The sequence below is a fragment of the Cavia porcellus genome, unplaced genomic scaffold, assembly GCF_034190915.1.
Source record: "Cavia porcellus strain 051 isolate PalLab524CR breed Dunkin Hartley unplaced genomic scaffold, mCavPor4.1 scaffold_20, whole genome shotgun sequence".
NCBI classification, from domain to species: Eukaryota; Metazoa; Chordata; class Mammalia; order Rodentia; family Caviidae; genus Cavia; species Cavia porcellus.
Window position 1 is genome coordinate 68,508,856 of NW_026947503.1, and position 23,007 is coordinate 68,531,862.

A 23,007-nucleotide genomic window follows, 5' to 3' on the forward strand; every position below is an offset into this window, starting at 1 on the left:
AACTAAATTCAAACACATTTTGTGTTTTCTTTCTCACTTTTGTTTTAGCATTCATGTTAAAACATGATTTGTGAGATTCTGCCAGTTGTTACCTGGAGATTTAGCTCAGTGGTGTAAGCACCTGTCTTGCAAGCAGGCTGTCGTGAGTTTGATCCCCAGTACCGATAAAAAAAGAAAAAAAAAAAAAGAAAATTAAAAAGTAAATGAGTAGCTGCCTTTTTTTTTTTTAAAGATTAATACTAGTATTATGCAGTTTTCAACCTCTACTCTTAAGGTTTTCTGTGCATCCTAGCCCTAATTTCTTTTCCACTTTTCTCTGTTTTCCTTACTATTCTCATTTGAAGCAGATCATTGGAGTTTTCATAATTATCATTTATTTCTGTTTTTAAGTTGAGGGTTTTTTTTTTTTTTTTTTTTTTCAGATTTTTTTTTTAATTTTGGATTTTCCTTCGACTTGATCGAAGAATTTTTTTTTTTTTTCTTTTTCGTTTTTATCGGTACCAGGGATTGAACTCACGACTGCCTGCTTGCAAGGCAGGCGATTATGCCGCTGAGCTAAATCCCCAGCCCCAAGTTGAGGGTTTTTTAGTCCATTTCACATGTTATTTTTGTAATTAGGAAAATTGGTTTTCAAGATGACATTTGGCAGAATTCTCTCCGTCATTTGATACTGTCTTCTTCAGTGTTCCATAACTCAGTGAATGCTTTGTTACCTGCCTTTCTGGTCCCAGTGCTGTCAGTGTGTTCTATGCCATGCTCCTCCGTTTGTCTTTTCCTCTCTCTCCTCAGCAAATTCCTTGTCTTTCATTTTCTTTCATCTTGGTGCTCACAGCTTAGTAGTAACTGAGAATATTTCATCTAAGTGTGATGACATTTTTTTTTGAAAATAATGCTTCATGATGATTTTTTCCTTGTTTAGTCATACTTTATAGAAATATTTTATTAGTATTTTTCACAGTTTTAGTTTTTATGCTATTAAAATTTTTGACAAAAAGTTAAATGTGGAACTTCTGTTGGAGTTACTTCAGATCTTAACCGACATTGAAGGCAGAATTTGTACAAAGTATTTTAACCATCAAAATTTATACACATGAACGAATAACTGTTAAACTTAGAGTGATATAGTCAAGGAGTGTAGATCTAGGATTCTTTACTCTATAAATACATAGTTTTAGACTTGCTAAATTATCTTTGTCTTAGAATGTTAAGTCTTTAACTGATATTTGAACTATTTGGCTGCTGCTATCTGGAGACCTGTGATTTTATCTGTTGAATATTGATGTGATTTGGTAGATTAGAATGTTTTAAGAATTTTGATGATGGTGAAAATAAAAGATAGCTGTGGACTTGTGTATGTGTTTGGGAGTAAGCCTAACCAAGCACTGTTAACATTCCAAAACTGCTTCAGTTTACTTAGATATATAAGAAATTAAATGTCTAGCTATGTAAAGAGTAAGTTAACAAAAACAATTGTTTTTCACTTTTTTTATCAGAAGCATTAGTCTATATTTTAATTAGAATTTGAAACATCTTCAATTCTTAATTCTGGAAGTAACCTTCAAAAAGCTGTCTTAACTTTATAATACACCATATACTCTTCTATCTTTTAACACATTCACAATGGAACTATAATTCATATATCTTGCTGCCAGGCTGATTGAACCACTGGTGGTACATTTATGACTGTACCATCAAATGGTTTATACCACTGGTTGTAGAAGTTGTGCGGTCATACCTATACTATCAGTGACTTAAGTCTGTGGAAACATGTTAATGATACATGATGAACTTATTTATATAGTATTTTGAAACAGCAAGTTTCAAAATATATAAACATAATAATTTATGTTATATGTGGAGGTTAGAAAGTTGTTAAAGGTAGCCATTTGTGCTTTACTAAAGATGAACAATAGTTAATTGATTGTGATTGATTTTTCTCTTTTAGGGGAATTTTTAGAAAAGGTACGACAGAAAAAAACCCGTGATATCACTGTTTTGGACCTGGGATGTGGTAAAGGTGGAGATTTGCTGAAGTGGAGAAAAGGAAGAATTAGCAAGCTAGTTTGTACTGGTAAGATAAATACCGGTATTGGAAAGAATAATTTGTGACCAATTATGTGAATAGGAAATAAGGGTTTCTTTACCATCACAATGCTGGAATATCTTATAGCAAGTCTTCTGGGGGCTGAGCATGACACACTTCTCCCATTTTCAGATATCGCCGACATTTCTGTCAAGCAGTGTCAGCAGCGGTATGAGGACATGAAAAATCGTCGTGATAATGAGTATCTTTTTCATGCAGAATTTATAACTGCTGACTCTTCAAAGGTACAGGAATTTTTTAAAAAAATCAACTATTTGTTAAAATGTGCTTTGAAACATTAAAAAGCTTCGGACATGCATTTTCAGTTTCAACTGGAAATTCTTTTATCATAGGTCTCCGTCAGCAACCCAGTGCATACTTCTGGGAATTTGCTTTTAATAATTTGAGTGGTTCAAATCACTTTGTTGCTTTTTGGTTTGAATAAGATTTATTTTCTAGCATAGTCGTCCTTCAGAATTTGCAGGGATTGACTCCAGATCCCCACGGATACCAAACTCCAAAGGAGCTCAAGTCCCTCATATAAATGATATAATACAATGTTTATAGGTAACAGGTACACACTCTCCAGTGTGCAGTGTGCATACTTACTTACAGTACTGCTATAGTGTTGGTGCCATGTTGACTGTATTCTTTGTGGAGTAATGACAAGGAAAATGTCTGTGCTGACATTGTCTCTTTTTCCTTATATTTTCAACATGCAATTGTTTGAACTCATTGATGCAGTGCCTGAGGCTACTAATGACTGACTGTGTTTTGAAATAGAACAACTTAATAATGTTTTGTTTACCATGTAGATAATAATATTAATAAAATTAATAAAATTTCCAACATTGAAATCCTTTTGCTTTTTCCACCTTCAGTCTGTTTCTGAACTGTGTGGGTGAGGATGCACACGAGCACACATGTGTCTGAGGATCAGACCTGGGCCTTTGTACATGTTAGGCAGGCATTAGCTTGTTGAGCGACAATCCATTTTTGAATTTAACTGGAATTGAAGGACTACTTGAATGCGATGGTGAACTTGATGAGCATTGTCTGATCTGCTAGCTTACTTAAAATTGTAGATACTTTTAGTCAATTGTACACATTTTGCTTGCTGTTTTGAAAATGAAAAAGAAATGTAAAATATTGTTAGAAAGTTGAAAACATAGCCAGGTGTAGTGGCACAGGCCTATAATCTCAGCACTTAGGAGGCTGAGACAGGAGAATTGCTGTGAGTTTGAGGCCAGCCTGAGTTACAAAGTGAATTCAAGGCTAGCTTGAACTGCATAGTGAAATCTTGTCTTAAAAAAACAAAAAACAAAAAACAAAAAAAAAAAAAAAGAAAAGAAAGATATGAAAACCTTTAAACATTTTTATTTCTTTAAGAGTCCAGTGTCAAATGGATCAATGTTAAATGTTATATCTGATGGTTGTTTGTTAGACATTGATTTCAAAATCCCTGGATCTGTAAGGTACCATGCAAATAGGAATCAAATATTTTTTGAGCTAGAGTAAAAATTATTTCATTGCACTGCTCATACATAGCAAAGGAAAGGAGAGCTGAAGACTGTCATGTTAAGGACTGGTTGATGGCATGGCTTATCTACTTTTAAGAATTATAAATTCTAGGAATTCATGTACCAAAAAGCTTTTCATCTGTGTTATAATTGCTTCAGAATATTAATCCATTTTAATTTGTTTCAGGAACTTTTAGTTGATAAATTTTGTGACCCAGAAATGTGTTTTGACATCTGCAGTTGTCAGTTTGTCTGTCATTACTCCTTTGAGTCTGCTGAGCAGGCTGACATGATGCTCAGAAATGCTTGTGAGAGACTCAGCCCTGGAGGCTACTTTATCGGTACCACTCCCAATAGTTTTGAACTGATGTAAGTACTTTTAAATGTATGTGGTTTACCAAATATACAGTACTGAGTAACAAATGTTTGTCACAAAAGTTCATAAAACACACTAGTCTTTCTTGAGCACTTAATGTACTGTATTTGAGTATATGCTCAAAGATCTAAGATCACTTTTTAAAATCTTACATGTAATTTGGAGATTGAAGTTATGCTGAACCAGAGGTAATTATAGTAGACAAATTACCAATCATTATTGAGGACCAGAGACTTTAACCAGTCTAACTTTTTGGTAAGATCATTAGTGATATTTTAGTATATTTCTGCTGAAAAGTAGCTTGAATACAATTAAAAAACTAATAAAAGTGTATTTCATAAATTGTATCATGTACATTTTCAACATGCATAATCTCATCAAGTTGAGTACTTTAATCACTTTAATCTTTCTTATTTTGGTCGGGGGCTACCCTTATAGAAGACGTCTTGAAGCTTCAGAAACAGAATCATTTGGAAACGAAATATATACTGTGAAATTTCATAAGAAAGGAGATTACCCTTTATTCGGCTGCAAATATGACTTCAACTTGGAAGGTGTTGTGGATGTCCCTGAATTCTTGGTCTATTTTCCATTGCTAACTCAGTAAGAATGTCATTAATCTGTTACTGTTTTTTCTTTTTCGTTTTGTAAGAAAAGGGAAAAGGCGAATCATTATTTCTACTCATTCATATTTTAAATGGCACTGTAAGAAATCTAAATGTGTAAGAAAATATTGTAGCCTCAGGACCACCATTGGTGCCATGAGTCTCTGAGAATCTTGCTTAGTTTTCTTTCATTTCTGGAAATTATTTCATCCTATAGATAAGAAACAAGCCAGTTGCCTTTCCTTTGTGGGAGGAAATACTAAACCTTACATACAGCAAAAGCTTTTGTTTAAGTGACTGTTACAACTTTGGTAGTGTGAAGTGAGTCTTTATAAATCAAAGGTCCTCCTTTTATGATAGAGGTAGGTGTCAAAAGTTTCCTTTTCAGTTGTAACTTTGAATGGTCTGTCAAGCAGTGTTGATTTTTAAAAAAGTATGGTTCAGGACTGTATTCCCCCCTACTTCTGAATTCCTAGGACTCCTGGAAAAGTAGACACAGGAAGAGTTGTGGTACTGGGCTTTATATTTATCCCATAATGCTGCAAGGCCTTATAATATTTCCTCGCCTTGGGGTTTCCCTACTTACTTGGAAGAAAACTAGAGTCAGCTTTAATGGAGGCCTCATCAGAGCTGATCATGCATAACTTGCTACTTTTTAAAAACAAAAATCTTACTTTGAATATTGAATGAGAAGAACCAAAACTTTATTATGGTTTAGTTTTGATTGGTGATGGTTTGAATTAGGACTCTGCTTATAAAATTATGGATGTAGAATTTTTAGTTTCATACTAATTGTAAAAATTTCAAATGGTAATATAAGAAAGGTAGGTAACATTGTGACTGGACATAAGAAAAGTAATGCATAATGTTATAAGTGTATGCTATTATAAATTAAATATATTTTAATTTTATTAAAATTCACAAGTTAGAAAAATGTTACTACTTTTCAGCTGTATAAAAGCAGAAATTAAATGTTTTTCATATATTTCATGTTAGCATTTTTGTTTTTGATTTATGTAGTTGGTTTTAGAAAATCCAAAGAAATTAGATATTTTTAAAATGCTAAGCAGGTGGGGCTAGGGATTTAGCTCAGTGGCATAAGCGCCTCCCTTGCAAGCAGGTGGTCGCAAGTTCAATCCCTGATACCCGTAAAAAAAAAAAAAAAATGCTAAGAAGGCTTAGGAATCTTTTTACATCATCTCATGATAAATTTATAAAGATACAAGTCGACATTAATGTCTGATTTAAAAAAATATGTTTTGAGGAAAATTATTCATGAAAGTGAATATTTGGTGAGAGAATCAGAAAGTGTATAAAGGCTCTTTTGCCTTTTCATTAAGACTGAACAAAAATTTAATTAGGTATTATTGTAGAATCTATCCTGATAGTTCAGCTTGGGTTTCTTGTAATTGCAATATTTTTACATTATCAAACTTAGTTTTAAATCTGAAGGCTGTTTTGGAGCTATCCGGAGTAGAGGGACTGAGCTTTGCTCTTACTGTCCTTCATGGAGGACTGGGTAAGGTGGCAGCCCTGCCTTTCTTTTGTTCTTTGTTCTTTGCACACCAGCCACACAACTCACATGTGCCTTATACACAAGCCCTCCCTTGCCTTGTGAAGATCGTTCTCTTCCTCTGCCACACCCTTTCCCTGCTTCCTGAAATCATTTCCTGGCTTTCTAATTGTGGTCAGCAGACCATAATTATTCATTTGGCAAATGCAGTGGGGAAAGTCAACCTTAAGGTAATGGGAGAGCTACTGCAGTGAGAGTTTTAAGGAAGAAAGGTGGTGGAGAAATGTGATATATCAGTCAGGATGTACAAAAGATGGACAGTGGTAATGGGTGGTGTGTGAAGCCCCATAGTGGGAAGGCTTGTGGGTGCGTATTAGGGAACCAGGAACCAGGCAGCACAAGCGGCAGCAGAATCCCTTGCAAATGCTACATTCAGAGTTTTTGAATCATGTCCTAGGTTTGTTGGAGCCCGATGAAGGGTATTCAGGGTGGGTTGTCACATTGACTGCATCTGCATTTTTGGAAGCTTAATCCCACTGCAATTGGGATATTTTTTGAGGGACGTAAATACTGGAAGGCAGGGGACAAACGAAGAGGTTCCTGGAGGCACAGCTAGCCAGATGGTGGTGGTCATTGGAATAGAGTGGTAACAGAGTTGGAAGTGAATCTCTTTTAGAGAACTTGGTGTGATGTGGGCTTGTGAGCATGAGACAGGTAGGTTTACTGCAGTAATGAACAGTGGCAGAAAGAGTCTTGTGAGGTTCAGTCTTAGACATGAGAAGGTAAAGAATGTCTGGAACACACACAAAGGAGAGGTCTGATAAGTAGTGGAGTAAATGGAAGCGACAAGAGAGCAGACCTCCCAGGCAAGGTTGATAAAGACTACTCCAGACCCACCTCTTCAAACCCTGAGATTTAGAAGTTAATAAAACAAAAGCCTGCAGAGAAGGAGCCCAAGATGTAATAAAAATTAAGAGACTATAAAAGATAAAAGTGAACCTTCTAAGAAGGAAGTTGGCAGCTGTTTTGTTGCAGCTGTGGGGGCTACAGTAGAATAGCATGGAATCAGTCTGAAAATACTCCCTCAACCTTACTCCATCTTACATTCCCCCAGGTTGGCTCTCATTATACTTTCCATCTGTGTGGTACATGGAGCGAGCTATTCATAGCAATGCTTAATCACACAGGTGTAAAATACCCAACCCATGTGTTTGTTACTGATCAGAATCGGGTAAAGAATTATACGCCTCAGGTTAGCATCACATTTCAGAGTGTTTGTTTGATTTAGAGTGTTCTCATCAGTACTTTAAGCATACCCTGCCCCTGAGATTTAGAATGCATGTGTCTTTATAAATGTAGTTACTCTTAATTTTGCATTTCTTTGTGGTCAGTTTATGAAGGAAATGGTGGCTTTCTTAGTTAAGTCCAGAAGATGTCACTGTTTTTACAGCAAAGTAAGCTATTGAGGCATTACAGCTGTTTTGGTAGTCATTTCACTGTGTAATTTTTTTGGACAGAATGGTGAAGAAGTATAATATGAAACTAATCTACAGAAAAACATTTATGGAATTCTTTGAAGAAAAGATTAAGAACAATGAAAATAAAATGTTGTTAAAACGAATGCAGGCCCTAGAGGTAAGTACTTAGAAAACTTATAAAAATTCCAAGTCACAGTGAACTTATTTAACTGTTATTGAGGTCCTTCCAAGGCTGTTTACTTATAAGTATATTACATAGTATGGTAACTACTGTGTACTCTTCGGCTCCTAAAAAGAGCCAGACAGAAATTTCCATGGCTTGTGCTTGGTAAATACCTGTTGGATGAGTGATGCAGTAATCCAGTTCTGTTTTCTGAGTTGAGTTGCTTTAGAATAGATTTTCCCTGTCACTGACTATAGGGCTGGGAAGATGCAGCTCTATTGTTTCTGGCCTTGCACCATCCCATGCCTCAATTGTGACAGCCATGGGTACATGTCTGCTGCTGAATCAGTCACCCCTAGTTAAGAACACCCCTAGTTAAGAACAACTTACCTACCAAGTACATCTGTAGGTTAGAACCTTTCTGACCAGTGTCCACACCAAGGTCAACCACGTGTAACTATTCCTTGATGATGGCCCAGACTTTAGTCCTCTGGAGTATAGTACTGAGACCTGCTCTCCCCTTGGAGCCCTGCACAGCAAGGGCTTGCAGCACACAATGTAGATTACTTTTCTCCTTTACCATGCATACTTACTCAGACAGATCTAAAGTATCCCAGCTCATGTGTTTGTTACTGATCAGAGTTGGATACCCCTCAGGTTAGCATCAAATTTCAGAGTGTTGGATTTGGAATATTCGCATCAGTACTTTAAGTGTACCCTGTCTTATTGTCCTGAATATTCTGTGAAGTAGGCAGAGTATTAATTTTTATGACTTCTACATGGGCACTGAGGCCCAAATAAGATTGTATTTCAGGGCCACAAAGACACAGTTCTGGATCAACAAATCCATTGACAGTACATACCAGTCTGTGTACATTTTAGTATACATTTTGAAATGTATACATACTTTTTGAAAACAGTCAGTTTTATAGCTGTACATAGTCATGTATTGGTTGATCTTTCAAAATAAATGATCAGTGGAGGAGAAGCAAGAAATGTTCACTGGCAGGCAGCTAAACAGGTTTTTAGTAGAATAGTTTTGACAGCCATTCAAAATAAAATCTCAAAGCTTTGTAATATGGTGGAACTACAACTGTGAGATTAAATTATTAGAAAACTTAGCTATTACTGGTTTTTTTATCCCTTAAGAGGTAAGGTAATAAAAAGTAAAAGTTGCTAATGCTAACTATGTGAAAGTTCCAAATCATTCAGTACTTTTAAAATATCAAATAAATACCTTGATTGCTAATGCATGAATATGGTATGGGTATTTACGAAGAAAGGGACAGTAGACAAGTAGGCATTTGTGGGTCTGTCCCTTAAAAGTTCTTTAAGGAAACCAAAGTTTCAGAGTGGTTCCTTGCTACCTGGTTTGCCACAATAAGGTGACGGTATTATAAAGAATGTATACCCTTTGTAGGCAAGATGGTGGTATGGCGAATATTTTATGTGACTTCTGTTTCAAGTTACATGTATTAGGGAAAATATTTCATAAGACAAAGAGAAAATACCTAAATGGGATTAATATACCACCAAATTTGAAACAATAGATTTTTAAATTATTTTCCCTGAACTCACATCTTTTATTGTCTTAAATGAGTTTCTCTGTTGATTTTTTGATTATTTCTGATTGCCACTTATATGGCTACTGAGTTCCTGTCATGTTAATACTTAGCTCTTAACTAATACCTTTTTTAAGCCTTGTAGTATAACAGAATCAGCTCTTGACCTTCAGCAAAGAGGATACCAGCTATATGCTGCCGAATGACCACCTTTGGTTGTGAATTAAATCACAGTTTACTTTTGTTGTATGTGTTCCAAGATGGTGATAAAAGCTAACTGCAATAGCTACTTTAAAAGATAATTCTTACACTTGCCTTTTTTTTTTTTTCATATTTCAAAAATGTGTGTAGCTTGTAGTCTTCAAGTAATTTTTAGGGATTCTTTTTTTATTTCAGTGATTTATGGTGTTAAGTTCTAAATTGTAAATTTCAACTTAACACAGTCCCTTTAATGGGAATTTTGTTTTCTTTCCAAGCCGTACCCTGCAAACGAGAACTCTAAACTTACCTCTGAGAAGGCAGGTGACTACGAACATGCAGCAGCATACATGAAGAACAGTCAAGTGAGGTTACCACTAGTGAGTTCTCATTTTCACAAGTACTTCATTGGGAGTGGGGAAAAGCATGTTATATGGAGATTTAGGAAATTACTGCACTTGTTTATAATACTTGTGCTCTCTGAATTTCAAATCAAATATACAATAGTCTGTTTCCCCTAAGTTGATGACTTGATACCAATATGTATAGAAGTAGTTTGTTTCCCAGAGCCAAGAGAAGAGTGCTGTGCCTGGAGAGGTGGGGATAGAGGAAGGCCAGAGGCTTTGTGGCAAGCGTCCCTGCTCTCCTGAGCACTGCTGACTTAGTATTCCAAGAAACAATTCAGAGTTTTGTGCACTTAAATGGGAAAGGGACTTCTTTTTCACTAACTTCTTCGTGAATCACCTTTTGAAAAATCATGATGTAAACATGCCTGATGTCTGCTGTAGCTCAGCCTTGTCATCAGTAGATATTGTGGGTATTCTCATGGCACATGGCTGCTGACGTCCTAGAACAGTGCTCACATTTGTTACTTCAGATTGTTTAGTTTCTAGAACTGCCACTGGGTCTTGTCATGTTGATAGCACCTGCATATGTTACTGTGTTGACATGTTTAATATAATTTCCTTTGTATCATGTATTGACCTTGTGGCTTGTTCAGAAAAACATGAGAATGTTATTCCCTCCTCTAGTGCTATTTGTTGAGTCAATATAGGCTTTTATTCATTTTCCAAGCTAAAAATTTAACTTGGATGCCTTTTTCAGTCTTCATCCTCCCTTCTGTCTCTCGCTCATTCTCACTGTCTTTATATGCACACTCCCTCTCAAGAGGGCATACTAGTGAAAAGGTGGCATTCAGTTAGCCTCAGATCATAATTCTGTTGAGTAAATTGTGTATATGTTCGAAGAAGCTAAGGAGTTTTGGCCACTTCAATTCACAAGCATATAGTTATTTCCATATTGAATCTTAACATTTTCTTTCTTTTCCTAATTTCAGGGAACTCTAAGTAAATCAGAATGGGAAGCTACAAGTGAGTATATCTGTCTGTCTGTCTGTGTACCACCAATGCAGGTTAACTGACAGCTCTAGAGGGTTACAGAGTTTCTGTGGCATGTTTCAGTTTGTGCGTTTTTGGGTACTGTGTGCCAGTGCCTGCCCTGTGAGTCTAATCCCCTTTTTTGCTCAGTGTGGTAATGAGGAAACCATGTAACTGTGGCTCAGGAGCATGTATAACATGTTTATTGCCTGCATGTCCTGAATGCTCTTCATCTGGTGTCTGCCTTGGAATTCCACTGGACTCAGTGGCTTGTATGAAACCTGCTGTTTCCTAATCCTGGTTGTGCTGATGCTGATGTGAACGTACAGTGCTGGATGTAAGGCAACAGCGAGAGGTGCAAACAAACAAGATGCGGAGATGCCTTGGAGAGCCTGAGACCTGGTGGGGCCCAGCGGAGACTCCCTCAGCAGGGCCACAGTCCCCATTGGGTGCCTAAGGCTCCTCTGTCTGCATGTTTCCATCCATTCCCCATCCCTTCCACAGTGAAGTGTTTATGGCTTATGTTGACATGAAACAAACTTCAGAGGATAAAAGAAAAAACAAATCTTTGCCTTGCACAGTTCAGTGGAAGAAATAGGCACTAGTAAAGTGTACTCCAGGCAAACCTCATAAGTGCTATAGTTATTGTAATGGGAAAAATGTGTAGAGAGTGTGATGGAGAGAATGAGGTCTCAGCATAACACCTTAGCTGATAGCAGCTAAGTGACTGATAGCGGCCACTTGCTGGTGTTGCTGGAGCTGGCCTCTTCGACTCACAATGGCCTCGCAGTACTTCCTGAACACACAGTTTATGGTCATCATATGTCCCTCCCATAGGTGAGGGAGCAGCAAGAGGACCTTGTGAGCAGCCCAGGGCAACTGTTCTATATGACCTCATGAAAGTCCTTGCTATGAGCGGGACTTTTAGGAGTTAGAGTTACTAATTGTGCATCCCAAATCAGACTCCAGCTTATGTTAGAGTAAGGTGAGAGACTTTATGTTAGGCAAAGGATGCTGAGGGCTGGTTTGCAAGTGGCTTTGGATGTCTCTGGCATGAGCAGGGTGGCACTGCCAGAAGGTATTGGGTTGGAGCTGAGGTGAGGAGTCTGCAGTTTTAGAGCTTATGAGCTCTCTGCTTGCTCTTGTGTATTGGCCTGTGCTGACAGCCACAGTTACTGCAAGAGTGACACTAGTCAATAAGGAGTAGCCAAGAAATTTCTCATGAGGCTAGGACAGCACTGCTGTCTGGGTTCATTGGAAGAGTGAAAGCTCTGGAACCTGTCTCAGGCCTTCATCTATCTGTCCCGCCTTCAAAGACAGCTCAACTTATATGGCCTTTGTTTTGATTGCTACTGAATATCCTACTCTGTGCCCCAAACAGCTGGTAATGTTTTCAGGGTTAGTCACCTTTTGAGGAAGTTTTTTGCCATGCAGTCTGTGGGTATCTTAATAGATGTGGCAGGGTAGACTTTGCATGATGTGCACAGGAAATCATGTTTCTGATCTGTATGTGAATGTGTAGGGAATATTGTTAGGACTGGGTACTTGCAAAAATGTCACTGCAGGGCCAGGTGGTTGGGTTCTCTGAGCATCTTTTGCTGTGTGCCTTACAACTCTCTTTCCTTGCTAGGTTCTGCAGCACAGCAGCGAGGTAACTGGGTAGATTTTGCTGTGTCTTGTTATGTTTTTGTATTTCCTCTCACTAGTTTTACATTGTGTATACCCTATATAAGTTAAAAACATTATTAGTTTTAAAAGTTTTTTAATAGAAAAATTATTGCTGCTTATTATGTAATTATTCTACCTACCTTGTGCCAGGTAAAAAGATTTGAGTCATGTCAGGCTTTTTAGTTTTCTTTGTTTTTATACTTTTAGGTTGTCTTATGTTAAGGCATTTTTAGAGTTTGTTAGGGCTGCTGAGTTGGCTTTTCCATGACCTGTATTTTCTCTTTTTATAATAGGTTGATACTGTTTTGAAGTAAACATAAATGATTCCAAAGCTGCCTACTATGACTTAAATAATAGAACTCTTAAAATTAATAAAGTGCTTTTTCCTCAAAAGCTGCTTGAAAGCCTAAGTGTATTCTCTAAGCTATGAACAGGACTGAGTTTGTTGTATTGTTACTCTGAGGATATGAGAAGCTAACCTGACTTTCCTGTTTCTTCCTCAGGTATTTATTTGGTCTTTGCCTTTGAGAAGCAGCAGTAAGTTCACAGGCACCGGGGAAGCTCTGTCCCGTGCAGATTTGAATGTCCATCTCAGACAGACTCAATAGCACTCTCTGTGTGCATTATAATCATAAATTTTAAATGTGCAGGCTGCTGCTGGAAACTCCAGTGTATCTTAACATTTGCTGTCTGTGACAGATCAACTTTGCGTGTGTATATAAAGATGGTTGGAACTTTCAACTTTAAAATTTATTTTTAAGTAATGTCCTAAGAATTCGTTTGCCTCTACTGTGTCTGCTGATAAAAGTTACCATATGACATACAAAAGCGGCTGAATTCTACACAGTGCTCTGGTTTGTCGAATGTGTGTTTACAGTGGTCCACTTCCTGTAGCTGTCACTGTGGTGATAGAGCACACTGGCTTGCTCATGTGTGGGCTCATCTCCACAGTTTTGTCACATAGTAATTTTAAGACTAAATGGGTCATGTTGTGTACATTTGAATGTAAATGTTCAGTATGTATTATTATAGTTGTATGTTTAAACCTTGATATTAGATTGTCATAAAATTACTTAGCTAGAATTTTTTCTGTTGTATTTCTAGATAGCTATTTGCTAATATGCTGCAGTTCTGGAACTGTTTAGAACATTGAGGTGGCAACTTAGAGTTATTTTGGGATTTTTCTGACTTTCTGTTAAAAACCTTTGGCCATAGCAATCATTGCACCCAACCATTAGGATTGTTACTAGGCACACTATGCCTGTCCTCTTCATTGAATAGGGATGACGTGGTGTAGCTTTTCTTCAGATTTAATGACACTCCCCCTCCCATAAACTTGCTAGATTTTTTCAAATTTCTATAGGTAACTGCATTAGAAATATGGGCTTTGGATTTCTCCTGGCTGATGTTAATCCAGGTTACTGATGCTGAATACCCACTGTAGTCCAGAAATAAGTGCTTCCTGTTTCTCAGTTATATCAGTGCTTTTACACAGTAGGAGCCATTGTCTGATCACCATTTTGGATTTTTATTTGCCATTTCAGAATCATTAGCAGATTGGCATTTGTAAACACCTGTATTTCAAGCTACTCAGGAGGCTGAGGCAGGAAAATCAGATCAGGCTGGGCAACTTAGTGTTCCAAAATAAAAACAGAAGGGGCTGGAGTTGTAGTTCAATGGTGGAATGTGTGCATAGTGTGAGGCCCTAGGTTCAATCCCAACTACTTTAAAAAAAAAGTCAGTTATATAACTGACAAATTTTTTTCAGAACTGATTACATGAACTGTTGTCCTTACATTATGTCAGGATTTAGGAAACTTTCTGGTGTTTAATACTAAGAAACTAAGAACAGAGCAAAGCAAAATAACTATATTCTTTTTAAAATCACTTATTTAAAGCATGGCTTACAAAAATGTTCCTTTCTATAATTACCTATAATACTTGTTTTTAAAACAGTCTTGCTTTATATCTGTTGTTCATAGTGTTAGATTAGCAAAGTCAAGTAGCAGACTTGCAGGTGGCTGCCTGTGGCCAGGCAGGGCAGCTGGTAGTGCTGGGAGAGGAGCTCTTGCTGAGGTGCAGGCTTACCTCATCGGGGCCGATGTCAGTGCATGTCTGGAGAGTTTGGCAGGTGTGCAGAACATTTTCATCCCGTCCTGTGCTGCCGTTATTTGGCCTCAGTTAATAGGCAATACATGTAATTTTAGTCTTGTGTAGTCCTTTCCTCTGCATGGGTCATTTCAAGGAGAAAAGAATCTCACCGGCTTAAATAATTGGTGGTAAAACAAAGCAGAGAAGAGAAAAGGTGGGGTTACTGATGCTTTTGATGTGGAAAAGGGAAAAGCTAGCTGGTAGCAGGAGGGCTCTGGGCACAGCCACGTGTTACAGATGCTAGCACTAGTGCATGCACCAACAGTGTTCCTGGAATTGTTGGTCCCTTGCTTTATCTGTTCTCCTTGCTGCCCCACTGCTCTGAGTTTGAAGTGATGGGGAAGGTCAAAGTGGCAGGGTTGTCCTCCTGTACTCTGCAGGCTTTTCCTGTTTGGGTCTCAGTGGGGAGACAGTTGTCCACTGGTTCAATATCTGCCACCTGATATGCAGCTTATCCTTTGTGGTGGAGTTAAAGATGAAGATCTGAGCAGCTGTTTATAGAATGGCACAGCCTCGTCTGGGAGCAAGGTTGCATTGTGTGTGGCCATAAGCACTGACTTTGAGTTCTTTGGCCCTGGGATCTGCCTCAGGGAAAGGAATAGTGGCCAGTGTTCAGGGTGAGACACTGGCAGTAGCAGTTGCCACACTGGTGGCACCCTCTGCTAGTGAGAGTGGGCAGGCCTACAAATCACCCAAACCATCTGCATTTGGAGGATGCACAAGCAAGTGGTCTAATGTGACTCCCAGGGACACTTGACCTTGGACAGGAAAGGTGTTGAAGATGACTCCCACTAAGGAGAGTGAGCCTGGGTAGACTGGAAGGTTGGTCATGGGTACAGTGATTCCTGACCCACCTCCCTGTCCCACACTTGGAAGTCAAAGAAACAGGATTGCTATCTGATTTTACCTGTTCGTTCAGGATCAGAGGAGAGGGTTACAAACTTTGATGAGGTTGAGGCAGGGTACAGTGTGATCAGCAGTCTTGTGGGCCACAAGAGCTTCAGATCCCAGCCACATTAGCTATTTTGGGAAGGTGCCTGGACCCTGTCTTGATTCATTGTGTAAGTTGTTCTGCATGCATGTGGGCTGTCTCTGGTGAAGGTCTGGCTTGTTAGGCCTGCAGGTGGGGTGGAAATGGCCATTGTGGACATTCTAGCTGCTGAGCATTATTTTCACTGCATAAACCAGATCTCTGTTGTCTACCTCAGACTCTGTATATTTGAGTTAGCTGGAACCAGTCATTGGAAAGGTCCTTAAATCTAAAGTAGAGGCCAAACCCAGGCACTTGGTTCCTGATAGAAGTTGTACCAAAATGCTTGTGTTTTGTGACTTGGCTGTGGGAAATTTGGTTGAACCCCAAGTCCTCTCCCTAGAACTACTTGACTATGTTCCTCAGGAACAATATTCCTTGCATGAAGCCAGGTTAACAGCTCATGTTTGTGAAGCTCCTAACTGTGTCATTTGCTAGATATTTTACCTGTGACAGCTCATTTCAATCCCTTTAACAGCTCTGAGGTAAGTACCATCATTCCCATTGCAATGACAAGAAAGTGAGGGAGAGAGGATGCTGACCAGGTAGCTTGCAACCTGGCTGCATGTCACTGGTAAGTCTTCACCTGTTGTCTGAGCTGTTCTTTGGGGGGGCTCCAGTATTTTGACTTAAAACGTTGGTGCATTTTTCCATGTTCCTTGACAGGAGTTTTGATTCCTACATGAAAGGCTTTGGAGGGAGGGTAGAGAGCTCTCCAGCACTTAATGCACTGGCAGGAGGCAGAGAACCTTGAACTCTGCAATAGGAAGAAGACCTGCTTCTCACAGCCAAGCCTAAAGATTGCTCTTCTAGTGCTTTTCGCTTTTGCTGTGAAATTTCACCAGGAGGCTTCCTTGGCCTCTGCTGAGGACCAAACAGACACAAATGTAGCATTTGTACAGTCACATTAGTGATTTTCACAAGTTGATCACATGCATGCAGTTATGTCTTCAACCCTATCAGGCTCCCTTCTGGTGACATCTTCCCTTGCTGTAACTAATCACTGTCTGGTTCTTGGAGCATTATGTGAATGGAATTAAACATGCATTTGTTGTATCTGGTTTCTTTGGCTCAACCATATGTTCATGAGATTTTTATTGCATTTGCACATAGTTCATTCTTATGGTTGTGTAATATTCCAATGTAAAAATAAACTACATGTTATCTGATAGAAGTGTGGTTCATTTCCAACTTGAGAGCTGCCCCAAATTATTAGTGGCACCTTGGTTCACAAATTCAGTTCTCTCCATAATTGTGGTAGCAAATCAAACAGGATGAGAACTGAATCAAATTTCCCCATGAAATCAACACTGAACCTAACCATTGAATTGGTTCTTCTCTGTTTGTGACCAGAATCATAGAAAATCAAGTTCCTGAGTGAAGGTAACACTGATTCTTTGTGAACATAGGTATGAAGAAGTTCCCCAAAGAGAAGATGGGGACCACAAGTTGGTCACCTCTATGGAGTAGGTTCATTGACTCTATAGAAAAAAGAACTTGAGGCATAAGACATTTATCAAGCAGAGCTGATGAAGTACACAGAGAAAACAAGGTGGTTGGTGCTTAAAAGAGAAATGCACTGGGGTTGGGGATATACACAGGTTGTGACTTAAAGATACGGTAATGTTTAAACTTGAAATTGTTACAGTAAAAGACATTGTCATTAAAAGCTCTCATAAATCCACTTTCTTTTGAATGTACTTACCCTGTTATTCCTAGCACCATCTTCTCTTGGTATCTACATTTGTACAGTTACTCTGCATTAAGAATCCTGAACTGATTCAAAAACATTTACCTTTAATAATCATTTTGATATTGGGCAGGAGGCAGAAGTCATAGTGCCAGATCTGATGAATAAAGTATTATAAATAAACTGCTAAATAAGCCAATTTAGCAAAAAAGCAGGAAGCAAAATCTGTTCGAAATCAGTTGCACTTCTGTACACTAAGAATGGACAATCGGAAACTTAAGACAGTTTCATTTACAGAAGTAAAATGCAGGAGGTAAAAAGACTACTTGTACAATGAAAACTACAAAACATAAGACCTATCAGTCCTCGGACAAAATGTGAAGTGAGACATAAATGAATGGGAGGTGTGCCCATCGTGACTTACACTTCAGATTGTTAAAAGTATATGTCAGTAGTACCCATGGTGATACACAGATTCAGCCCATTCACTGTGAAAATCTCAATGATGCACTTTGTGGAAATAAAAACATGTGGGGTATTGGTCTTCAGCAAGGCTGGAGGGCTTACACTTCCTGATTTTAAAACTGAACTACAAAGCTGCACTAATCAGCTTGGTATTGATTGGCATAAGGTCAGATACACTGACCAATGGAAGAAAGTAAATTGTCCAGAAACAAAGTCTTACATATATGTAGTCAAATGATTTTTGATAATATCTTTCTTTTCTCTCTGTCAACACCCACGAGTTGAAGGAGAGAGTTAGCTTACAGTTATAGAGGTTTCAGTCCATGATCAGCTGGCACCAAGGCAGAGTGGCAGAGGGACAACGGTTCATGGCTGTGACAGCAAAAACAATGAGAGATGAGAATTTCTGTCCCTTATATGCAGATTACCTTAATCCCAGCATTGTACCATGAATCAATCACAAATGCTAGATTCAGCCTCCTCCGAAAAGCCTCCCCTCCCTGTGACTGCATGATGCTTTGGAAGGACATCCAGCCACAATAACAGACAAAGATGTCAGTACAGTGTAATGATACAATCTGTTAACAAATGATGCTGGGAAAATGACACCTACATGCAAAAGAATGAACTTAGGTCCTTACCTAACACAATATAGAAAAATTAAGATGGCTCTAAGACCTAAAGATGAGACAATACTGTAATACTAGAACAAAATACAGAAAAAGGCTTCACGACATCAGATTTGACAGTGATTTTTGGATATGACATCAGTGGCACAGGCAATAAAAGAAAACAAGTTGAACTTCAACATTTAAAACTTCTCTGTGTCAAAAACCTATCACCAGTAAAACAGTCTTTAGAATGAATGTATTTGCAACTCATTACTGTTAGGGAATAAATATCCAGGATACATAGAGAAATTCTAGCACTGAAGAACTACCAAAATAGAGAAAGGAATATGGAGTGGAGGGAAGAAGGAACAAGCAAAGAAAAGAACTAGAGTGGGGGGAAATTTGAACATTTAGTTTGGTGGCATGTGCCTCAAGTGTCAAATTTGAGATCAACCTGTAAAATGTAGGAAGAGCTCGTTTGTAAGTCAGGAACTTACTGTGTCAAACTATTCTACTGTGTATATGCTCAAAGAATTAGAAACAAAGTCTCAAATATTTTTTCTCTTTATAGAAATACTAGTCAGAATAGCAAATGTTGAAGCAACCTAAGTATCCATCAGTGAATGAAAGGGTAAGTTAATTGTGATATGTGTGTAAAGGGTAGTGTTATTCAGCCTATAAGGAAAGAAATTTATGACAATTTCTTAGATTGGATGAACCTTGAGGGTATTCTGCTGAGTAAACTAAACCAGTCACAAAAGGACAAATGGTGTATGGTTCCACTTACATGTGGTACTTAGTCAAAGTCATGGACACAGAAAATGGAATGCTGGTTGCCAGGGGATGGGGGAGGAGGATAATGAATGCTATTGTTTAATGTCAGTTTTGCAGGATGTAAAGAGTTCTGCACATGAATGGTGGTAATAATTGCACAATACAATGAATGTTTTTTATGCTACCAGACTCGGCTTTAAAATGGCTGAGATGGTAAATCTTATGTGTATGTGTTAGCCAGGGGTCTCCAAAGAAAAGGAACCAATAGGATATTTTGGTGTGACCCTGAGTACCAGGTGTGACCCTGAGTACCAGGCAGAGAGGGAGAGTGAACTCCTGTAGCTCTAAAGACTGGAAATGCTGCTGAGCTGGGGAAGATTGTCCTCTGATCTAGGAGGAAGGGCTCATTTACGTTTCCTCTGCCATCTTGTTCTATCTGAGCCCTTCTGACGCTGACCTTGGATGGTGACCACCCACCATACTTGAATGAGGATGGATCGTGCCCTGCTCAGTCCACTGACTCACATGCCAAGGGCCTCCAGAAACACTCCAGTCAGATATATTCCTGAATTTAACCATCACAGTGTATTTCAACATAGTAAAAGTATTTGAAAAGGTGTAAGATATTTTACTATGATAAAAATTTTTGAAAAATGTAACATACCATACATGACTCATAAAGCCTAAAAATTTACTCTGGGCTAGACGGTGAGGAGCTATTGGGTCTGAAGAGATTATCGTGGAAGTAAAAGACATGGTCTGGTTAACAGGAAGTTTATCATTTGTACAAGAAAGAGGACAAGTACATTCAAAAACAGAAGCACAGCAGTTTTGAGTAGATAAAAGATATTTTTAGAGTTGTACGTTGTTGTGTTAGTGTGGAACCTAGAAGTTGATTTAATTTTTTTGTGGAAGTTCTTTGCATACGGCTGTTAGAATGTAGATCTGAGAGCGCATGTTCCTTTCTTTGCCTCACTATTACCCTAAGTCTTCTATGAAAATTACTGAATCCACACAAACCTAGTGTTTGTCTCTTTTTTTGAAATTTAGGGAAATAAAAGCATGTAAGGACTTACAACAGATTTTTCTACCACAACTTTTTGCAATTTCATTAATTATTCTTGGCTGCACTGGATTTTCTGTAATATTTATCATCATAGTATTAATGTTGATAGTAGACTACATTATTGGAGAAACATTAAATTTCAATTAGGAGTTGTCAGTTTTCTTCAATTGGTTATTTAAGTGTAGACAGTAAGTCTCTATACTTAATGAGCACAGTAGTTAGTAACAGACTTAGAAACCCTCCTATTTGGGATTTGGGGAACTTAGGTTCATTAGGGAATTGCTTTGAATTGTGGCGCATAGGGTATAATTCAGAGCTCTTAGCACTCTGTAGATGCATATTGAATGAAAGTGAATGTGAGCTTGCCCTGAACTTGAGACTACCCAGAAAAGTGAAGTTCAACCTGGGACAGTCATGTGGTATTCTCTTTCTGTATTTTCTTTCCATTCTTAACTCCTCCTACCTGTCTTGCCTCCAACAAAAACTACTCTTAGAACCTCCCTATCAAGGAGGTGCAGAAAAATAAGTCTCTATGTTTTGATGGAAAACATATACAGTCTTCCTGGTCATCAAATTTGACCTCTGTTTATTGTCTTTGAGCTATGTAGTAACTGTAAATTGTACTAACTCATGGCTATGCAAACTATGACTTGTTAGTTGACTCCCTTTCTCTGCCCACTATTATAGACAGTCTATTTTAGGGACTTGCTTATAGATTTGACTGGATTCTGCCACTACCATTGCCCAAACTGTTAATCCTTATGAAATCCTCAGTTCTTCCCATTTCCTTGAGTCTGGCTACAACCCTCTGAATGACTAATTTCCCCTCTCCTGCCTATCTATGACTACAGCCTAACTACTCATACCCAACTGAGTGGCCTTTCAGCTAGTGAGTGCAGGGTGAGGGAGAGTTCTGTAAGCAGAGCCCAGATCACAGACAACAATCTTAAGAAACTCACCAATCAGGCCCCACTGGCTGACCTCTTCCTGGACAGGTGCTGTCTGTAGTCTGCAGAAGTCTGATAAAGTGCTGGGGCCAGTGACACCTTATGTAAATAAGAGGTGACCAACTGTGGACATCACCAAGAACTTTATATGCCAGCTTAAAAGCCTGAATCAAATCTTTGTGGTATGGTGTACAATGGATGGGTGCCAGGAATGAGTCTGACTTCAGGGAACCTTGCAATCCCTATGCATTTGTTCTTCTAAATTTCTCAGGCACCTTGACAGCCAAGGACTCCACTGTAGACAGAAAAGAAGGGATCTTCTGCAAGCTGCAGTCCTCTGGTTCCTCAGTTCAAGGCTTCTGGAATCCCCAGGACACTTTCAAAACTCACCTCCTGTTCCTTTAATACAGCTTTTCATAAGATGTTTCTCTTTTCATTTTGGCATCCCTCTTTAATATACATGATCTCCTCTATCCTGAAACAATTGGTTTTTACCACTGCTCTCAATAAATGGCTCTTGTGGCTTTATATGAGCAAGGTTAGCACCCTTCCTGACTATGGTGTCTTACCTAGAGAAACTTGTGCCCCTGAGTGACTCAGCAATGAACAGATGTTACAGTGTTCAACTTCACTTGAGTATGCTCCTGGGAAAAACAAATCAGCAACTTCATTCTATTTAAGTACTGAAAAGTAGCTAATTCCAGAAGAGCTTGTGCCTCCTCCCCCTAATTTTGAGAAGGGTGCAATAAAGTCAATTTATCCTTCCTCATGAATGCATCATTATTTGCTTCTGTAAAGCTTCCTTAGTTCTCTACCTTACTTCTTGAGCACTTCCTCTTAAGTTAAATAAGCATGAGAACATTGCCCTGAGGCTTTCTTCCTGTTTTTGAGTTTCCAAGTGAGGAACTGCAGCCTAATTTAGTACCTGTATGCACTAAACACCTATGAGAGGACAGCGTGGAGCAGGGGCACAACCAACTCCAACCAATCACAGGCTGCCACCTGATGAATTTATGTTACCACGTGGCTGTGACCAGTCCCTTGGTTCTGGTCCTTGTGTCCTATCCTGTGGAGAGGAACTCTTTGATTGATTCATTGATTGTTCTCCACTCAGATCAACCCTGCTAAATTTAATCTGTTAAAGTTGTTCTTTTAACACACTGCTAAGCATCTTCCCTGTTGAAATGACCTGAATAAAGTCAAACTCTTCATTGTCCAGTGCACTGTTTCTCTTACCATGGCAAACTGAAAACAGGTCACTAGCCATCATCCTAGTTGCTGAATTTCCATTGAGGTATTGAAGTGTTTTTCCAATGAAGGAGGGAACTTGCATCAATACCAGAGACTGGGACTATTTTCTTATTTTTGTGCACATACAAAAAAGCAAATGTGGTAACAAGAGAAGAGCATGTGACTGTCAAGGGAGTTGACTGTCACTAGAAAATACGTGGCAGCCTCATGGGTAAAAGGTGGATTTCTCCTTAGTGGGTTAGAGATGAGAAGAAGAGAGAACGAAAGGGGAGAACAAAAGTTGTATTAATGGAAATTCTCCAGTGTTTGTGGAAGGAGCTACAGGTCTAAGACAGGAGTTGAGAGATGAGACAGAGATGGCCAATAGCGAGAGGAGGAGCTGGGCGGATCCGGAGTGTCTGCAGAAGCCCCTTCCTTTGTCTGAAGGACTGAATATTTCTGCAAGCAGGGAGGGATCGCAGGTTCCTGAGGCACCTCAGC

General features: G+C 38.7%; 1 protein-coding gene across 2 annotated transcripts in view; it reads left to right on the plus strand.

The window, feature by feature from the left end:
* The window catches only part of Rnmt (RNA guanine-7 methyltransferase), a 21,945-nt gene extending 5,048 nt beyond the window's left edge, over positions 1–16,897 (plus strand). Inside the window, exons 4-11 of one of the 2 annotated variants that reach the window (XM_003464457.5) lie at positions 1,946–2,071; positions 2,216–2,328; positions 3,791–3,972; positions 4,418–4,582; positions 7,615–7,732; positions 9,777–9,878; positions 10,835–10,868; positions 13,046–16,897. In XM_003464457.5, the coding sequence (XP_003464505.1) occupies positions 1,946–2,071; positions 2,216–2,328; positions 3,791–3,972; positions 4,418–4,582; positions 7,615–7,732; positions 9,777–9,878; positions 10,835–10,868; positions 13,046–13,083 (878 nt within the window). In that variant the 3' untranslated portion in view covers positions 13,084–16,897. The remainder of the gene's footprint in view (positions 1–1,945; positions 2,072–2,215; positions 2,329–3,790; positions 3,973–4,417; positions 4,583–7,614; positions 7,733–9,776; positions 9,879–10,834; positions 10,869–13,045) is intronic. The other variant, XM_063232016.1, reaches the window with a different exon arrangement.
* The last annotated feature ends 6,110 nt before the right edge of the window (positions 16,898–23,007 follow it).